At 32.5% G+C, this 18,678-nt stretch overlaps 1 protein-coding gene across 1 annotated transcript in view; it reads right to left on the reverse strand.

The window, feature by feature from the left end:
• Positions 1-17,913, reverse strand: part of LOC118183448 (latrophilin-like protein LAT-2) — a 56,041-nt gene extending 38,128 nt beyond the window's left edge. Inside the window, exons 1-7 of the mRNA XM_035352987.2 lie at positions 17,679-17,913; positions 16,527-16,632; positions 14,714-14,903; positions 9,955-10,128; positions 8,963-9,089; positions 6,606-6,709; positions 3,229-3,331 (exon numbers count right to left, since the gene is read on the reverse strand). Of these exons, the coding sequence (XP_035208878.2) occupies positions 3,229-3,331; positions 6,606-6,709; positions 8,963-9,089; positions 9,955-10,128; positions 14,714-14,903; positions 16,527-16,632; positions 17,679-17,879 (1,005 nt within the window). The 5' untranslated portion in view covers positions 17,880-17,913. The remainder of the gene's footprint in view (positions 1-3,228; positions 3,332-6,605; positions 6,710-8,962; positions 9,090-9,954; positions 10,129-14,713; positions 14,904-16,526; positions 16,633-17,678) is intronic.
• Positions 17,914-18,678: the final 765 nt, after the last annotated feature.

Here is an 18,678-nt window from a genome sequence, read left to right on the forward strand (position 1 = left end):
ACTCCGAGGCTTACTGGTAATGTATAAAATATCAAGCAGGGGATTAAAAAATATGACAATTTTAGAAGTGGACTGCAGGAAATGAACAGTTTGCTGTTGTCCGCTTAGTCATCGTTTCAGGACTAATAATTTATAAAAGAATAACCCGATGATTTCAATATAAACCAGTAGATTTATTCATTATTAGCTCTCAGTAAAGCTTATTTATAGCATTAGAAATGTCTATAATCTAATGATTTTTAGCATAATTTCTTTTTATTACATCATGTTATCCAACAATGTTCATGAACTGTACTTCTCAGACTGCAGTTTGTAAAAACTATTCCATTCCTTGCACGTAGTTAACTTAATTTAGATTTCAAAATACAATAACGCCGAGCTTATCGGAAAGTGAGGGATTTAAAACAATACCCATGCATTTCTAATGAGTTTTTTTTTTTTTTTTACATTTATTTTATTTTTTGATGTTATGAAATGTATGCAGAAGGAGAGTTCTTCTCAGTACGTTTTAAACATAGTTTTTAAAAACAGTTTTTTCTCATTTATTTACGTAAATATCATTTAAGAAGTATTTCTAATAATTTTATGGTGTGTTACATTATATTATCTCAGTAACGGCCAACTCGTGGCCGACGACTAAACTAAAAAAATGTATTGTTATTGATCGAATTTCTGAACTTGTATGTAATTTCATAATGCTAGCACACTTAAGACTGGTTTAGTCCGAGATGAGTCTTTCTCACTTCGGTGAAAGGAAAATAATCTTATTTAGATGGAAAATTCTCCTCCCGCAAAGATAAGAAAAGATGGTTTGGTTTATGTATTGCGACAAAGCCTCAAAGGCTATTTGGCTAAGGGGAAGATTGTCTTCGTGGAGAACTTTCTCAGGGAAACTAGCTCGCATCCACGTTACACGAGAAAAAGCAAGAAAATGCTCCAGCAGCCAGCTCGTTCTCGGGATTCGAACCTCGGACCGAACTACCAGTGTTCAGTGAATTTACCGTTCCTCTGTTGGTGGGCCGCTAAGAAAAGAAATAAGTACACGTCAGTAAACACTCTCCATTCCTGGGAAGACCATCAAAAATTTCCATCTTTTTAGTTATTCATATGTTCATTTTTTTCTAATCTCCAATTTCTCAGTTTGCTTCCACATTCATCAACCGCTTGTAGTATTCATCGACCGCTTGTAGTACCGCGTGCTAATTAACAGCATGTTTTCTTTGGCGGAACAAACAACCTGCTTTTTCATCATATTTAAAAACAATAACTCAGTAGCGGAGAACTACAGGTAGAGTAACGGAGATTATGTTTAAATAAACTAAAAATGGAGAGACCAAAAATGTGATATTTTGTAATTTTGATTTAAAAAAAAAACGTTTCAAACAAATTTACTTGGACTATATAACTTATGAATAATTTTGTTCTTTAATAATTATCAAAACTAATTAGTTTATTTACCTAACCGGATATTTCTATTTTTGGCATATTTGAAAAACAATAGACTTTCAAATATTATGCTAACTAAAGCTTAACTAAAGCTTTCAAATATTATGATACGAAAATGTTATTTGGATTCTAATTCACGAACATTTAATGGAATTAAATTTTATATAAGGCATTACGAAAACCATTTCACTGGTATATGTTATTCTTTTAATTGTTATAGAGTCTTGTTCTCTTGGGCTAAACTAACAAGCCCTAAATGACTGTATTAGGAATTATCCTCAGGTTTTTATGCTGAGAGAAAGTCGTAAGGAGGGTGTAAAGAACCCTTTATTCAATAAAACATAATACAAATGGCCCCACTCGGGCTTTCATAAAACCAACACTTCTGGTTTAACTCAAACAAATAACGCTGAGCTTAAAATAAAATGTATTACATTAGTCTATCAGTTCACAGGATTACTTAACTCGCAAGAAGGCTCTGACTCGTAGAAGTCTGCGGAAACAAGCTTAATGGCTAGAAGCACTCAAAGCCACAGAATCCAGCTGGTGTAATTCAGAATAACAACGCGGCTTTCAAGCACGCATAACACGCTTTGAAACCTTCAAAATCTTCGCTTACTTCTTTTTACCTCAATTTGGATACAAACGCGCTAGCTTATTAGCATCCTGCCAGGAAAGCGTGGTTAGAAACGAGACTGAAAGGAAAGTTGCTTAACAAAAAATTAACTGAAGGTAATACTAATTAAATCTTCACACTCTTATTTAGCAAGTGTAAACAATTCACTAGATTAATAGCAATAGAATCATTAGCAATAGTAATAGAATAATGGTAGTAGAATTAATAGAACAATTTGCTAGATTTTGACCTTTTATTCAATCGCACATTTCTTGATTCTATGATAAATATTGAAACTGCACTAATATTAATGAGCAGTGAAATGTGTAAAGATATTGAAAGCAATAAAAAAGATGATTTCAAAAAATGCAATACATTACTATTTGAAAATTATTTAAAAGATCGGACCGAGATCATTTCATAAGGAAACAAAGTATGCGACATGCGACATGCGACGGAGGACGTGGGCACCACCCCTTTACCATATGGTTAATTGGTGTAGCGCCACGTCCACCAGTGTCAATATAAATATCAAGGACTCGGACGCCTAGGTGCATTAGATTTCACTTATTGCGCCTGACTGGCGTAAGATAAAACGTTCTACTGTACAAGGTTATATGCATGCAGGGGTAGGATATGGAAACAGTAAGATGATAATGCATAAAACAATTATATGTGGAGATATGCTGAAATATAACATACCAATGCAGATATCATAGAAACAAAGTATGCAAAACGGTAATGGACCGTTAAAAACATGGTTAATTAATGATGCAAAACATTCCAGTATACTGAGAAAGGCCACTCGAAAGGCTGCGCAGTAAAGTTATTAAAACTACGTTTCTAAAGGATAGCACTGGCTTATTTTCCTTTTTATACGTATTTTGCTCCGGTAATAATTTCATAATTGGATTTCAATTTATTAAAATTTTCCTCCTTTTAGAAATGCGAGGCAAACAGAGAATGGATTTTTTACATGGGCATTTTCGTGGATGCTCCTAAATTCGACGTGACTACAAGCCATTTTTCTCCTAGAAAGTTCTCCACGATGGCATCCACCCTCTTAAGCAGATTATGAGATAAAATTTGCCGAAAGATACAGAAAATAAAAATTGAAAATAATGTTGTTAATTTTCAACGTACTGTAGACATCGGATCTCACTTACTTTAGTTCCTACTTTCTTCAAACCAGATTGCACCAGAATATTTATGCATAATAAGCAAATTGCGAGGTTGCAGGTTATAATATTGCGTCTGCAGCGAAGAGATCTGCAACAATAAAAAAGTCCTTTACTTTAAAATATTAAAGGAAAATAATTTTTTCGTGGTTTACCAAAGCAACTAGTGTTTAAATTATATTATATTCCTTAAGGAGAGACACCCAATGATATCTTACGCCTGAAGACAAGAGACATACTTATTCTCTTGCAACATATCGAGCATTTAAATCATTTTTAATGCTAAACAAAGATAGAAATTTCCTAATCATTCATGCTCGAACTGATGCTTTGTATGTATTGTACTTTACCTTATTATATGACGCACTAGCATACCACCATGATCTAGTACTGCTAAATTAGCTTAACATTAAAATAATAATTAATTTTTTATCCTGATTTCTTTTAAAATTAATATAGAAGATCAGTATAATCAAGTTAAAATACTTTTTTAATTTTAAGTAGGTGCGAATTATCCGAATATTAAATTTAGACCTATCTAAAAAATGTTATTACAAATAGTATATGCTGCTTTTTTAAGTCATGCTATAAATTGTGGAGAAAAGTAAAAATATATCTGCAAGTATTTATTTGAAGATAAACTGGAAACTTTGTTTCTTAGCATGAAAAATGTTTTTATTAATTTTTAGCCCAAAAGCGACGTTAGTCTCGAATGAGATATTAGTTTTGAAACGACATTTTGCGTCAAAGCACTTAAATGAGTTGTATCACTTTCAAATTGTCACCAAATATCATCGCTTTGTATTGTATTAAAATAAATTAAATAATGAAGAATGTGCAAGAAATGTATGAATGTTTCTCGCACTGTAAGAAACAACGTTACCTATAGTCATTAAATTTTAAATAACGTAGTTCTTCACCCGAACACGGGCACCTGGAAGCCCAAATTTTGAATTCCAAATTTGTTTTATAATCATTTCATATTTTGTAAAATTTTAATGAAGTTTTGACTAACAAACTCAAAGATTTCAAGGTGAGCAGTGGCAACACTATAGGGTGGTGAGCAGTGGCTATAGATATTCAAGGTGGTGATTCAAGGTCAAATGTGTAAAGATATTGATATCCAACACTATAGGGTGGTGATTCAAGGTGAGCAGTGGCAACACTATATATCAACACCCTGGTGATAAAAAAAACATTTTTATCACCAGGGCGCGAGACTATCTGTCGGAAATTCTGAAGATATGCTGTTTTTGGTTTTGCTATTGAATGGAATTTTATGTGGTGTAAGCGCCAAGAACATCATATTTAATAAATAAAGTATATATAAAAACGTTAATAATGAAAAGACAAGAAGTTTTATAAAGCTTATAAAGCTATCTTAGTAAGAAAACTGAACATGGATATGATGAACTGAGAAATGGCTGAAAAAAAGTTCTAAACGTATACTACTATGCTACTTTTAAAATTTTAAAAATTTTGCTGTTCAATTTTATGGCGCAAGTCCGAAGAAAATGATGCTTAATAACAAAGCTAAAAATACAGAAAAAAAGGTGGGTTAGTAGGAGTGAATGTAATAGCAGACTGGTAAATTGCGAGCTGAGCTAGATGGTAAAAAAAAAAAAACCTTATCAAACCTTTTGGGCGACCGTTTTTCAGATTTTGCTTATATGTTATTATTTATTTCAATCATGGTATTTCACTGTGGGAAGAATTTTGCCCTCAATTTTGAATCTTCTTCCTGATAAATTACGGAGTTCAATATCGATGACAATGAAATGTGAAGGCAATATTTTCAAAATTCGATTTAGATTTTTTTCTTTAATGCTTAAATGTTTTTCATACATATCTTGGTTTAACGAATAAACCAAGTATATCAAAAATTTACCGTTTTACACCGTCGGCGTAGAGCGGGAAAAAAATTTTCCGCGAATATTTTATGAAAATTGTTACTTAATATCTGAATTTTTGAAAATTGCTCAAGTTGTTAGACAAGCTGTCATTTATAATTTTAAAATTTCAACATCTAAAAATGTATTGGATATAAAGTTTTAAAATTTTCCAGACTATAAAACAAGCTTTTCGCCTTTTTTTAAACAAGAATGGTAAAACAAGTTCTACATATTTTTAAAAAAATGTGTTGCAGTCTGAGGCAGATGGTAAAAAAGCGCTTCTGGTGGAAAAATTGCTTTTGAATTTGCCATCTTTGAGCACTTAAGAACGAATTGGCGATATTCGTTTTAGCTTAAAGTAAAATACTTGTAAGTCTGTTACTGCATCCAATTTCTTAACCTGAATATTCAAACAGATTTCTTCTACCTTTGAAATATGTTCAGTTATTTTTCTTTAATTCATAATTTTCTTATAATTTATTGCTTGTATTTTAATTACGACTAAAAATTTCATCATTGATAATGCTTAACTGAGACGAAAATAGTACATTTAAAAATAGGTTTTCATACAATAAGCTTTTATTCAAAATGGATATGATAATTAATGCACCAAAAGGAGAAAAATAGTTCTCATATAGATTAATGGAAATAATAGATTAAATCATTCTATTTACAGATTTCATGTACAATTTTATGTTGCGAATAATAAAAGCGTATGGCTCCTCTATTGATTTAATTGTATTGCCAAAAGTATAAGCCATTACCTCTTTAAATTTAGGGCCCACCAGCAGAGAGGCAAAGACGTTGAACGCTGGTAGTTCGGTCCGAGGTTCGAATCCAGCGAACGGGCTGGCTGCATGGGCGTTTTCGTGGTTTTACCCATGTGTAACGTGTATACGAGCCAGTTTCCCTTAGAAAGTCTTCCACGAAAGCATCCCTCACTTTAGGCAGATAGCCTTCGTGTGCTTTGCCATAATTGAATAATCCAATCCAATCCTCTTTAAATTTATTATGCACGTCGCATACTTTTATTATTCGTAATATAAAATTGTACAGGAATTTTGTAAACAGAATTGCTTAATCTGTTATCCCCATTAAATTATATGAGAAATGATTTTTCTCCCTTAAATGCATTAATTATCATATCCATTTTAAATAATAATTTTTAATAACAGATAATTTAATTTATTTTATTTTATTTCACATAGAAAAGCGTTTTCTTTGTTGGTAGAACATTCATATCATTGCCAATAGGTGAAACATTAATTGCTAAATTATATACTGTTCAAGAGCAAAACATTCAGACAAGTATTTTTATAATGTCTAAATACTGAAGTTGATTAAATAACTACATTGTTACTTGTAATCTACCACAAACATCTACTATTCTGATCCAACAGTGGCTGCAATTATTCAGTGAGTAACAGTCCAATAAATCATTCATACTGTAAGATCAGCAAAAGATATACCTACCGGACTGTCAGGAATAGAGTAATAGTCAATGTCAAAGCTATCAAAGACAAACAGCTGAATATGAGGGACAAGAGACTCAAATTCCTTTCGTCCTCTTCGCTAAACTTTAAAAGAAAAAAGTCATAAGATTAGTATTTACCTGATTAAAATATTTAGTTACATGTCGTGAATTATATAAGCTTTCTTTAAAACGGTATTTTGGGGATTTTTTTAAAGTTTAAATTAGAAGCTATTTCTCCAGTTTTTAACATCAGTCACAGACAATATGTATTATGTTTAATCCAATCACGACATTTGATGTTTAAATGCTTTCATTGCTACCACGGCATATGCGTCATAACGTTCTATTGGGAAAATGTCTGTTGTGATACTTCTTTGGCAATATGAAGCAACTCCAATGATGGAACACAGAAAAAAAACTTTATTTAGCACTCAAAATGGCGACATACAAACAAGAAGAGAGAACATATTCTATCATTTAAAAATAAATTACATTCTTCGTGCGAGAGTCGCACGAGGAACTCGAGTCTGGTTTCAAATATTGCCATTCACAAATACCTTAATGTTCATCTATTTAAATTATTTAATCTACAAGATTTTAATATTATTTAAAGCTGTTACACTGTGTACTGCATAGCGTTTCTGTTATAGCAGTCCTGCGAGATTTGTTTAAATTAACTTGTTAGTTCTTATGTTAAATTTGTCTTTCATTGTTTCGTCTAAGATTAAGAATCTAAATTAAGAATATAAGAATATGAGGACTGACATTATTTGATAAAATATTTTAATCTGAATTAGTCATATAACTTGATTTTTTTCTGTTGTATTTTAATCCCTTTGATCCATCATAGTTGAACATGATATCAGAAGAATTGTGGAACCCATAGCCGATGATCTTCTTGAAATGGAGCCATTTCGGTGATACGAGATCCGTTGCAGGTTGTTATGTTCCTCTGGTCGCAAAGTTAAGAATTTTGCAATGTCTAGCGGAGTCATTTATACAGATATTAATATTTATGCAAGAATATTGTCTCACATCTCTTTTAATGGCTCGATTGTTTGATGCCGGTCGCAACATGAGTGGCGAACGCATTTAAACATTATTTTTTTCACGTGGATCACCACAAAGTGAGTCATTATTCGTATGAGAGAAAAGGGGAAAAGGAAGAAAGAAATATGCGGCTCAAAAAAAAAACTTTATATGAAAAATGGGTGCTAAATTCCCCAAAAACATAATATACGGATATACGTTGCTGCCTTGAAAAGGTGGAAAAGATAATCCATAACAAAGCATAAACTAACCACTAATCATTAACGAAATTCACAATCTTTCTGTGTCTTAAAAGCGTGTATTATTCCTTTCAATAAGAATAAGCATAACACCAGACTTTGAGAATAGTCCTGTTGAAACAAGATACATACCAAACTGGAAATAATCTATAAGTCAAGAAACTAATGGTCAAGCAAAAATAATTTGGGAAATGCTTATTGCGAGACTGCTTGAGATATATCAGATTTAATAGCGGTATTTGACTGTTTTTTTTTTCTTTCTTTTTTGCAGTGGATAATCTTATGGATCATTTGTTTCTATTATTCGTCAACTTAGGATTAAGAGAAGAGGCTAATATTCTGGAAGAAACCGTTGCAAAAGTAAAATTTTTATTAAGAGTTATAAAGTCTTAACTGTAATATAGAAAAGGGCAAAGGAAATCATTATTTAGGGCAATTATGATTTTCATATCCCAGCTGTGACTGGAACTCAGAGAAGTGAAGCAGAAAAAGAAAATGCTTTGTCCGCAGCGATCATACTGATCGATACTGATATAAGGTATTTTCTCCCTTCTTTCCGCATACCTTCGTGGTGTAACTGAATAGTACATCCGACACGTAATCAGGAGATCCGTAGTTCCGGTCCAGGCAAGTGCACTGGGGATTTTTTTTCAGTTTCTTGACATCGGAAAAATTCAAACTAACTCTTCAAGTGGCTCCTTAAATAAAAGATGGTGGATGATAATTCGTCACAATCAGGTATTGGCGACTGAGTCACCCCATCCCAATTGCCTTTTAAAAGGAGAAGTACATAAAGGTATTTTCTCCTTTATTTATAAGTGCCTACGGGGTATAACTAGAAGCGCGTATTACCTTTAAGCAGTTATTACCTGAAAATTTACAACTGGTTCTGAGATCGGGCTCGTGATTTATAACTAACTTGTATTCAAAAATTATATAAATAGAGAGAAGCAAAATAATTACCTAGATAATCTTTGATTTACATTGTTAAGATTGACTCTCTAAAGAACACTGTAAATCGCACATACGAATATCAAAGTTTTGTAATAAGATACAAGCAGTATTACCCCATCACCAGTAAAATCCATGAGAATGGCAAAATTTGTCAGATGATTGCATTCGCATTCTGTGTATGAATCACTAGAGGTGATCACCGTGCAGCCAGTTGTGTCCCAAACTCCATATCTGGTGTTCCTGAGGAATGAAAAACAGCGTATGTACTATATGATAGAATTGAGATTACTTAAATGGACCTCATTTAGGAACGAAGCATAAGAATAAACAAAATCTGACCACAGTATTTTAAGAACAGGAAACGTGTAACTCTCTTGTCTAAATTGTCTAAAAACGAACGCAGTATATTCGAAAATTCTCGGAGTTATATTTGTTATATTAAAACATTTTAAAACATTTAATTTAAAACATTTCTAAGTCACTATATTCTGTTGACATACATTCAAAGGAAAGTTTATTTGATAGCATTCATACATGATTAGAAAGTTAATAAAACTTACAAGGAACTTTTTAGATTTTCTAAAGTGTAAAACCCTACACTTTATACTACACTATAAAAATATGGCGATGGAAAAGTTGCGGTACTTTTCTGTTAACGGGACACTACTTAGCCCAAATGTAAACGTAAGAATGAAACCTAGCTATATGTCAGCAATCTTAGCGTAAAATTTCATAGAATGAATGACATATTAAACTGAGAATAAATATAAAAAATGAAGATAAATGCAAAATAGATTTAACCAGATTATCTTCTGAGAATTTATCGTATTTCGTTATGTTATTCATTAAAATTCATCCTGCACAGTAAATGTACATATTTTGGCGTTTTAAAATTTAAAATCTCGATGTTCTAAAAGTTACAAAATCGAACTTTTTATAGGGTCCCCAATCTCTATAGTTATATTTAGCAAATTACTTATCCCGTACACTGTAGCCCGTCAGGAATGTAGTGGACACTTATGAAGTTGTAGGAAGTTTCAGAGTATTTGCTTTATCATAGGTATTTATAAGAATTTTTTTTAAATATACCGTAAATTGAGCTTACTTGTTTAAATGAGTCCTGTTAATAAAGACGCATCTTGGGATGGCATTTACAGGCTTCACAGCGTGGTACAAAACAATTCGGAACTTTTCACTGCCTTGAGGTAGTCTGTAAGTATCATTACTTTCTCCTAGGCTGATGCCAATTATACCAGTAGCTATGGTGTAGGTTTGGAAACTTTGAAAGAATTTAGAAACGAATAAATAAATAATGCTTTTACATATATACATACGAGTACATTATTTTACTTTGAAATGCCACCTAGCTTCTTTTGGCTTATGGCAAAACACGCGAGGGCTACTTTGATATGGGAAGGGAGGCTTTCGTAGAGGAGTTTTAAGGAAAACCTGCTTTTAAGGGAATTCTTGTTAACTTTGGGGAAAACATGGAAAGACTCATATAGCCCACCGTCCGCCTGGATTTGAACTGGGGTGAGTTATTAGTGTTCAGTAACTTTATTCGAGTTTAAACCTCAACAAAAGCTCTGGCTGCATAGGCATTTCCGTGGTTTTCTCCATGTGCAACAGAGATACGAGACACCTTTACCTTGGAAGTCTTCCACGATGGCATTCTTCCCATAGGTAAATAGCCCAGGAGTTGCTTTGCCTTAATCGATTAACTATCATCGGCTTTATCGCTCAACCGTTGGTGGGCGCTGAAATACCGATTAAATAATTTTTATACACATTTTTTTATATTTTTTAATTTTATTAATACATTTTTTTATCATTATCCTTTTAACTGAAGAGAAATATAGGATGTTGCCATGCTTCTCTAATAGAAGAAAATAGGAAATCCACCTATAATCATAACCCCTCATTCCTGATAATGGATTTTTTTCATGCTCTTGCTGTATACAAATATAAATTTGTGTAATATGAAAATAAAGACTGTGTCTTCCAAATTTGAAGTTTACTCAAACTGAAGAAAGCAGGCATCTAGATTGTCACTTTTCTATTCTATGTTTCTACTTATCAAAAGTGGAAATTGCGTTCATATACTCAATGAACTTGTATATTTTCCTTGTATTCCATAATAAAGAATAAGAAATTTATAGAATAACGTATTTATTATTTTCTATCATTTTAAATGCATTTACTAGTATAAAAATTTCGAAATGACACATTTCCTTGTTTTAGTGACTTTATAAAAGTGAAACACCACCTTAAAAACTGAATTAAATTTCCAACATTGGTAGACAATCAATTTTCAGATCTTAGTGTTGTAGATTCATGTTAGGAGTTTTGATGCTGGAGACGTGAAAATAGTATACAATGTCATCTTCGAGACTCGAAGCTGGACTTCTCGAATACGCATCGAACATGCTTCCGATTATACCACGAAGGCATGCAGAAAGTAGGGAGAAAATACCTTATAATATTTTCCTTTCATTTTTTTAGGAAATTCTAAATCAATAAGAATACATGTTTTCATATTTAAGAAAAGGACTTGTATTTGTTTCAAAGGATTCTTGGTTCATACCTTGAGAAAACAATTCGGTGTAAAACAATTAGACTTTGTTAAAGCTCTGTAATATTTGCTCTTGATAAAGTTGTAAGGATCTTAAGTTTTACTAACGTTTATTTTATTTTAAATCTTTACTATCACTTCTTATTTTCTACTTCCGGCCAGAATTATAAGCGTGAAGGAGTTTATGCAAAGTTGTCTGGCGAACGCCAAGTATTTAAGTGTGGCCTTTTTGCCAAGCAGAGAGGAGAGGAAGCCGTGAGTTCGAAGCAGGCCGCTTACCTTAGAAGTTACGCAGTTGCTACTTTGCCTTCCAGGCCAGAGGTTTTAATCCTCTTGATAAATTAAACGTATTGTAGTGTTCACAGTCTCTGTGCTACATACGCTTTCTGTTATTATAAGGCCAATCTTATTCTAAAGTTTAATTAGAGTTTAGTTTTATTTTGATATCTTTTAAGTTAGACCCCGAGTGGAGGGTCATTGTATTCCGAAGTACGGAAGTCATTGTATATAAAGAAAAAATAAAGGGTTTTGTATACCCTTCGTCTGTATCCTGTCTACTTACTACAATTAGTGAACATAGCTTTAGTAAGCTCTCTGTTCTAGTCAGGTCATTGTATGTTTCCGAAGAAGGTAAGAAGAAACATTGAACCTGATAAAGTAGGGCACAAAAATAAAAATAAGAAGAAATATCGATACTGTTCGGTTATCGGAACCGGATTAAGATATCGCCAAAAGGTGACGATCTGGTGAAAATTTAGAAGCATTAAAATAATCACCAAATACTTAAATTACGATAAATAAAATACCATATGGTTAAATTGAAGGAAAATCCAAGAAAAACAATAAGAACATATATTCGTAAAATTGGAAATTTTTAATATAAATTAAACTACTTGACAAAGAAATCAGAAAAAAATTCAATTTATGGTTTTTCGTGCACTTTTTTTCAGTCTGAATAATTCTTTATTCCTGAAGAAATTGTATGGAAGATATTTCACCATTAGGCAAGTCCAAATTTCAAATCCATGGTAAATGCAATAATAATAAAAATACAAAATCACCGTTACAACTTTGAAATTCGCATTCTCTTTGCCAATTTTGAAAAGACATTCTTTTACTTTTTCTTAAAAAAGTTAACATTGTAACGACTTTGGTAGTAAACATTGGTGATTTCATATGAACGATACTCTTGACGAGTTAAGTAAAGCATTTGGCGACTACTCCAGTCCCGATAACAGAACAGCACCGAAATATCTCTTTTATCAACTGGGGATAATATGGAATAATCCTATATAAGTGGGAAAGAATCCATAATTATTATGGACTCAAAATGTAGAGAAAATACAATAGAACTGAAGTTAAGAGCAGGAAAAGACTCATAAGGCTTCAATAGCAACAATGAATATCGCACCAAGATGATAGCAAGGTTGAGGTGACAGAACATTTGAGAGATGTTGGTTCTAATGAAATGGTATTCAAATTCAAGAAACATTTAAGAAACGTATTCAGGTTCAGACTTTAAGAACAAGACCCTATGCTTCATTTTCAATAATGAGAGAAAAAATTACTTTATAAATGAAATAAATAATGAAATCCATTCAAATCTTAATACCGTCAGAAATGCTAAAAGTGATCAGATTGTTGCACACAGGTACACTGATAGAAATTGCGAACCTTTTAAATGAAAATAAAGGGAAATTAATAGTATAAAAGATATTTATGACAAAAACTGCACATTTGTGCGTACGTATTGGCTACTAACTGTAACTAATTCTGAAGTCTGTAAGCAATGAAATCATTTATGATGACACTAATCCCATCTGCAGTCAGTGAGATTATATTAAAGATCAACTTAAAGAAGCTTTCTGACAGTAACTGCAATAAGCTGTGATGAAAGGCATGTGTAATTGTAATGGTATATCATAACCTATGTCCGTTTCATACAGTATAACGCAAGTAGAATGAGTTTTTTCTTTGCAGGAAAAGGCCTTAGAAGATGTGTTCAGCAAACACAAACCGTCCAGACAAGATCAGTGTACTCTTATATAGTTCAGTGTTGAAGACTATCAACCAACTGAAGTCTCGGATGAAGCAAGTGCTTCGTCGGATGAAGCAAGTGTATGGCAACATATGCTTCTCGAAAGTAATAATGGTATATTGGGCAATAATTTCCAAAGAAGGTACGTGAATGAAAAAGTTATCTTCTCGATCCTGGTTAAGAACATGTTTTTGCCACAAATGCCAACTATGCAAAGATGAATAAGGCACTTAGGCATCTGAGGAAGATGGTTCTGTATTTAAACCATTGAAAATAGTCCTGTAAAATTTACAAATATTACGTTGATTCTTGTTATTAGTCTTCTCCGATAATGAATAAGGCTATTCGTGCGAATAGAAGACTTAGCAAATTATCCGTAGGGGATCAATTCAACAGGAATAATTAGACCGTAGATCTTGAGTCATAGAATTCAGCATGAGTATCGCAGATCTAGAATCACGGGATTCAGTACGAGTTATAGATCGCTAATCTGTGACTATGGGATTCAACACGAGTTATAGATCGTAGACCCAAGATTGTGAAAGATCTCGGAAATTAAAACATGTACGCGCAGTGGGTTCTCACGATGTTTACAGAGAGATAAATGTTGAAGTATCAGAGGGTTCTCTCAGATTTTGAAGTATCTATCAGCTGTTCGAAAGCCAATTTTCAAACGTTTATGTAGATATCATTCGTAGATCATTCACACAAAAGGAGAAATGTCTAAAGGCCTATGTTGATTTCTTCTGAAGAACAAGTGCTGTGATACACTAAACATGGTTACCTGTTCATAAAGTATTACGTGTAGTTAAAAACAGTTATTTGGGGGAGGTGAGGATATTGCTTGTAAATAGGTTTCAGTAGGTCAGCTCTTGTACGATAAATCAATCTATTATTGTTGTTTTACATTCGACTATTTTAATGAAACCTATATAATTATTCCTTCTAAAATAAACAAAAATATGACTGTTGAAATAATAGTTTCTATCATGACTAAATTTAATGAATAGCATTAATCCATTTCTTCTATTTGAAAATGTGTTTAAATATGATTCTGCCTGCATGATACATTTCTATATCCCTATCTTAACGCTATAATAAATAAATGTTTTATTTCTCTAAATGAAATGGATTATGACCGAAAGAATTAGTAATTAATTAATAAATTAGCTTCTGACTGTAATATGATGACTTATAAGCTAAAAACAAGTTTACCTATTTGATCCAAAAAATTCAAAGACGGGAAACATTTACCTGTTTTCTGGAGACAACAACTGTTGTATATTCTTGAATGCAGATGCTACTCCGTTTTGAACAGGTTCCTCACAAATATCTTCAGTCTTAGCTTTCAGGTTTCCAGGTAAGTGCACGTAGCCCACGTCCGTTGAACTTAAGCTGATAGCAACTTTATTGACGTTTTCCGTTACAGGAAATACCTGCATAGCTTTATTAAAAAAGAGAAGAGTTTACTGAAATAAGCTAATTATCAACAGCACATAAAACTACAGTTTTAACATGGTAGCATATAACTTCAGAATTACAAAGACTATTTACATATACCTTTTAAGAATAGTGTTAAGTGAGGAGATAAAAAACTCTGTGTGTTTCTTAAAGAAGTGATTGGTAACATTTTATCATTTTGGAATTGAATCATAGTAGTCTCATATAGTTAAATGTCATCTGATTTAAAAATGGTGCATGTACGTACTTCAGGCCCACAGCTAAGCAGTGAACAGTCGCTAAAGATTGGTAGTTCCACCTGGGTTCGATTCCAAGCGAACAAGCTGATTGTACGAACGTTTTCTTGTTTTTCTATATGTAATGAGGATATGATCCACTTCCCCTTAGAAAACTCTCCACAACGGGATCTCTCTTGTCTTAGGCAGATAGCCTTCGTGTGATTTGCCATAATCAAATAAAACGAAAACGTATATACAGTTCAGGAAATAAAGCAGGAATTTTGCCGTATACCAGTTTGCATACCCAGTTCCTCCGTTAATATTCATGAATAAGTTCTGAGTTATAAATCAAGAACTTCCAAAAGATTGTTATTGATTGAAATTGTTAAACGGGAAATTTATTAGATTGGGTTTACGAACTGTTGTCAGATGATTTCCTGATTTTAATGATACAAAGTGAAGATTAAACATTTTAACAAATCCAATACTGATGACGACTGCTTTGACATGGAGAAGTTTAATTATAGAGAATACGAGCTTGGTACAAAAAATGTTTTAGAGGGTATATTTTATAAAACGTTACAAGCTGGCACCCCAAATGACTAAACAAAAATGAAAATTCTGCATTCGATCCAAGCTTTTTTTATGAAAGAACTTTTCAGCAGGGTAAGGGGGTGGGTGTATTTATACGCACCCACCCCTTACAGAAACAGAGTATTTATTCTGTTCGTACGTACAGCTGTCATGTAAAAAAAATCCTCCAAATGGATAGGGGAAACGTCAAATGTATATTCCGTTGAAATATGATACCCGAAATGTTTCGCATTTACAATACTTCCTTTTTTTTTGTATAAGAAACTAATAACGGAAAGTAAGATAAATTAAAATTGAAAACATAAGCAAAGGAATTACAATGTGATATGAAAGCTGAGACGAGTTGTAATGTAATTGAAGTGGCAGTAGAAATATAAACCGTTACTTGTTGGCTTGATGTAAAAATAAAATGTGTGAAGTTTAGAAATGAATGAGAATAAGCAAACATATTCAGCTTGTTTGAAATGAGAGATATTAAACAGGCCTTTTTATTAGTGAAAAGAAATAAATTATGTCTAATGCCTAGTATAATTTTTACATTTCAACTGTGAATGAGTTTCACACACTCCTGCGTGTTAGCTTAGCACATTCTATAGCTTAGCACAGCTAACACACATTCCTTGAAAGAGCTTGTGATTCAGTGGTTTCATTAAAAAGCAGTTCTAGGAAATTCCTCTGATATGAAGCATTCATATTTGCTTTGAAAATTATTTTTTAGCTATAGTTACGCTCGGAAACTTAAGAAATATCGTACTTTTATGTAATCGGATTGGCAGCTAAAGCATGAATTTTACCTATATTATCTTCTTTCATAGCAGTTATAGTATTAGTGCAAGCAATTAGCCATGCTGTTTCTTCAGTTGCTTTAATAAGATCCAACGACATCGAAACACGTTTTTCCTAAGGGAAAAGATCTGAGAATAAATATTTATAGTAATATGCAAATTACTATGAACAAATCAAATAAAAGATAATTTAGATGAACTAATGTTTATGAAACTTAACAGTAAACTTCTTGTGAACTATGCGCTCCTTTGGCTTTGATAACTTAGTGGCTCTGATTTCGCTATTTTTTCACACATCTGTTTTTATAAATTCACACTGAAGCCATGTTAGAAATTAAGAGAGTTATTTGATGTATTGTCTTTTGCATTTAGCCTTGATTTCACGACTTAGCAAAGATTCTAAAATGAGTTTAACGCGCTTCTTTGGATAATAAAACATTTTAATGGATTCTTATATATGATCAAGCATCTGATATCTATTGTATGAAAGATCTTTTCAGATTTATTCTCAAAAATGTAACTTTGAAAAGTAAAAACCAAATTTTTGTTTTAATACTGTAAAAAAGGAATTAATGGCATTTTTCTCAGTCGTCGTTTTCACGCCCAGCTAGCGATGGAAGATATCGCTCATAATTCCCAGGAAAAGCGAGGTATAGTTTTATATAGTTTTAAGATCTCTGTTTGCACGCACACACAGAAAGGTAAAAAATACATTAATGTTATGAGAACACACACAATTTTCATGAAGAAAATACTTTAACTAACCAATAAATTTTACTTTCATAACATTTACGCATTTATAAAATGAAAATTTCTATGCTTTTTGCCTGAGTCATCTTACTGTCCTTAAGCATTGCTATTCAATATCATTAAATAGTAAAAACATTTCTTAAGTTTTTATGAAATTCTTTTTTCTTACTATCCTGTACTTAAACTAAGCTTATAAGGTATTTCGCCCAATTCCTAGCATGCCTTCGTGGTGTAGTGGTCAGCACACTCGGCGCGTATTCGAGAGGTCCGTGGTTCGAATTAAAGAGAGGGCATTGCTCATTTTTTCACATCTCCTGCTTTCAAAAAAAAAACCTAATGTCTCTATAAGCTAATGTATTAAATTTTAGTTTGTTATAATATAGACTTATTTAGCTAAAAAGAAAAACTTACTTTCCCGATATTTTGCCATACTGAAGTATCTTCATCAAGGAATCTGTCATAGATTTCAATTGCGGTTCGCACAAATGCGGTTTTTCTTTCGTATGACGCATTCCTCTCCATTATCTTTCTTTCTTTTTCCATATCATTCATAAAATCTAATACTTCTTTTTCAGAATGGCTGCTTGGGCATTTCTTTAAATATTCCGCCATGTAAGACTTGTAACTTTCACTTGATTTATTTTCGGGCTGAATTATTGGAAGTAAACGGGAACAAACATTTTAAGAACATATATCTCAACAGTTCGGAATTATTGGATATTTTGGAAAACATTCCATCATATAATAGTATGAATAATAATAAAACTCATCATGTTATAATATAGACTTCTAAATTTATGAAAAAGCTAAAGTCTAGCTCAGTGGTTTCAAACCAAGGAGGTTAGAATAAATGGAGTAACCTTCTCCTTATGTCCAATGCAATGAAAATTAATGCCATCTCACGACCTATCATGGTCGCTGCCATAGGCGAACTTCTGTTTGGTTTTGTTTACATTCTAATTAGTGGTGTTTGTATATTAGCTATACATCACTGATCGTTTATAAGTCTTCTAATTTTAATATTTAAATAATTGATTTTTGACTTGCTATGTAGAAAACTCGCAAGGACTGCAAGTAAATGTGTGAAATTTAATAAAATCTAGATACATTAAAATGTGTAGATGGTAACTGTAAGACAAATATATACATAGTAAAACCTGAGTCAATGGTATTGTATGCAAATTGTGCCTAAAGACACTTTTTTAAACCTGCGGAAGTTGATATTGGGTCTCAAAATTAGTGTATGTAATTTTATTTAGCAGTCTGTTTTAACTTCCGTATGTGGCGACCATGATAAATCGTGATGTCACCTTGTTGACATTTTCTTGATTTCACTTTTGCGATGACTGTTTACTCTATTTAATCTAACCCCCTTGTCTCAAACTCAAATTTCATGCAGACCAAAAGCACG

Source organism: Stegodyphus dumicola, chromosome 10 (assembly GCF_044657685.1).
Source record: "Stegodyphus dumicola isolate Sdum_Otavi_A_Nest chromosome 10, ASM4465768v1".
Lineage (NCBI taxonomy): Eukaryota > Metazoa > Arthropoda > Arachnida > Araneae > Eresidae > Stegodyphus > Stegodyphus dumicola.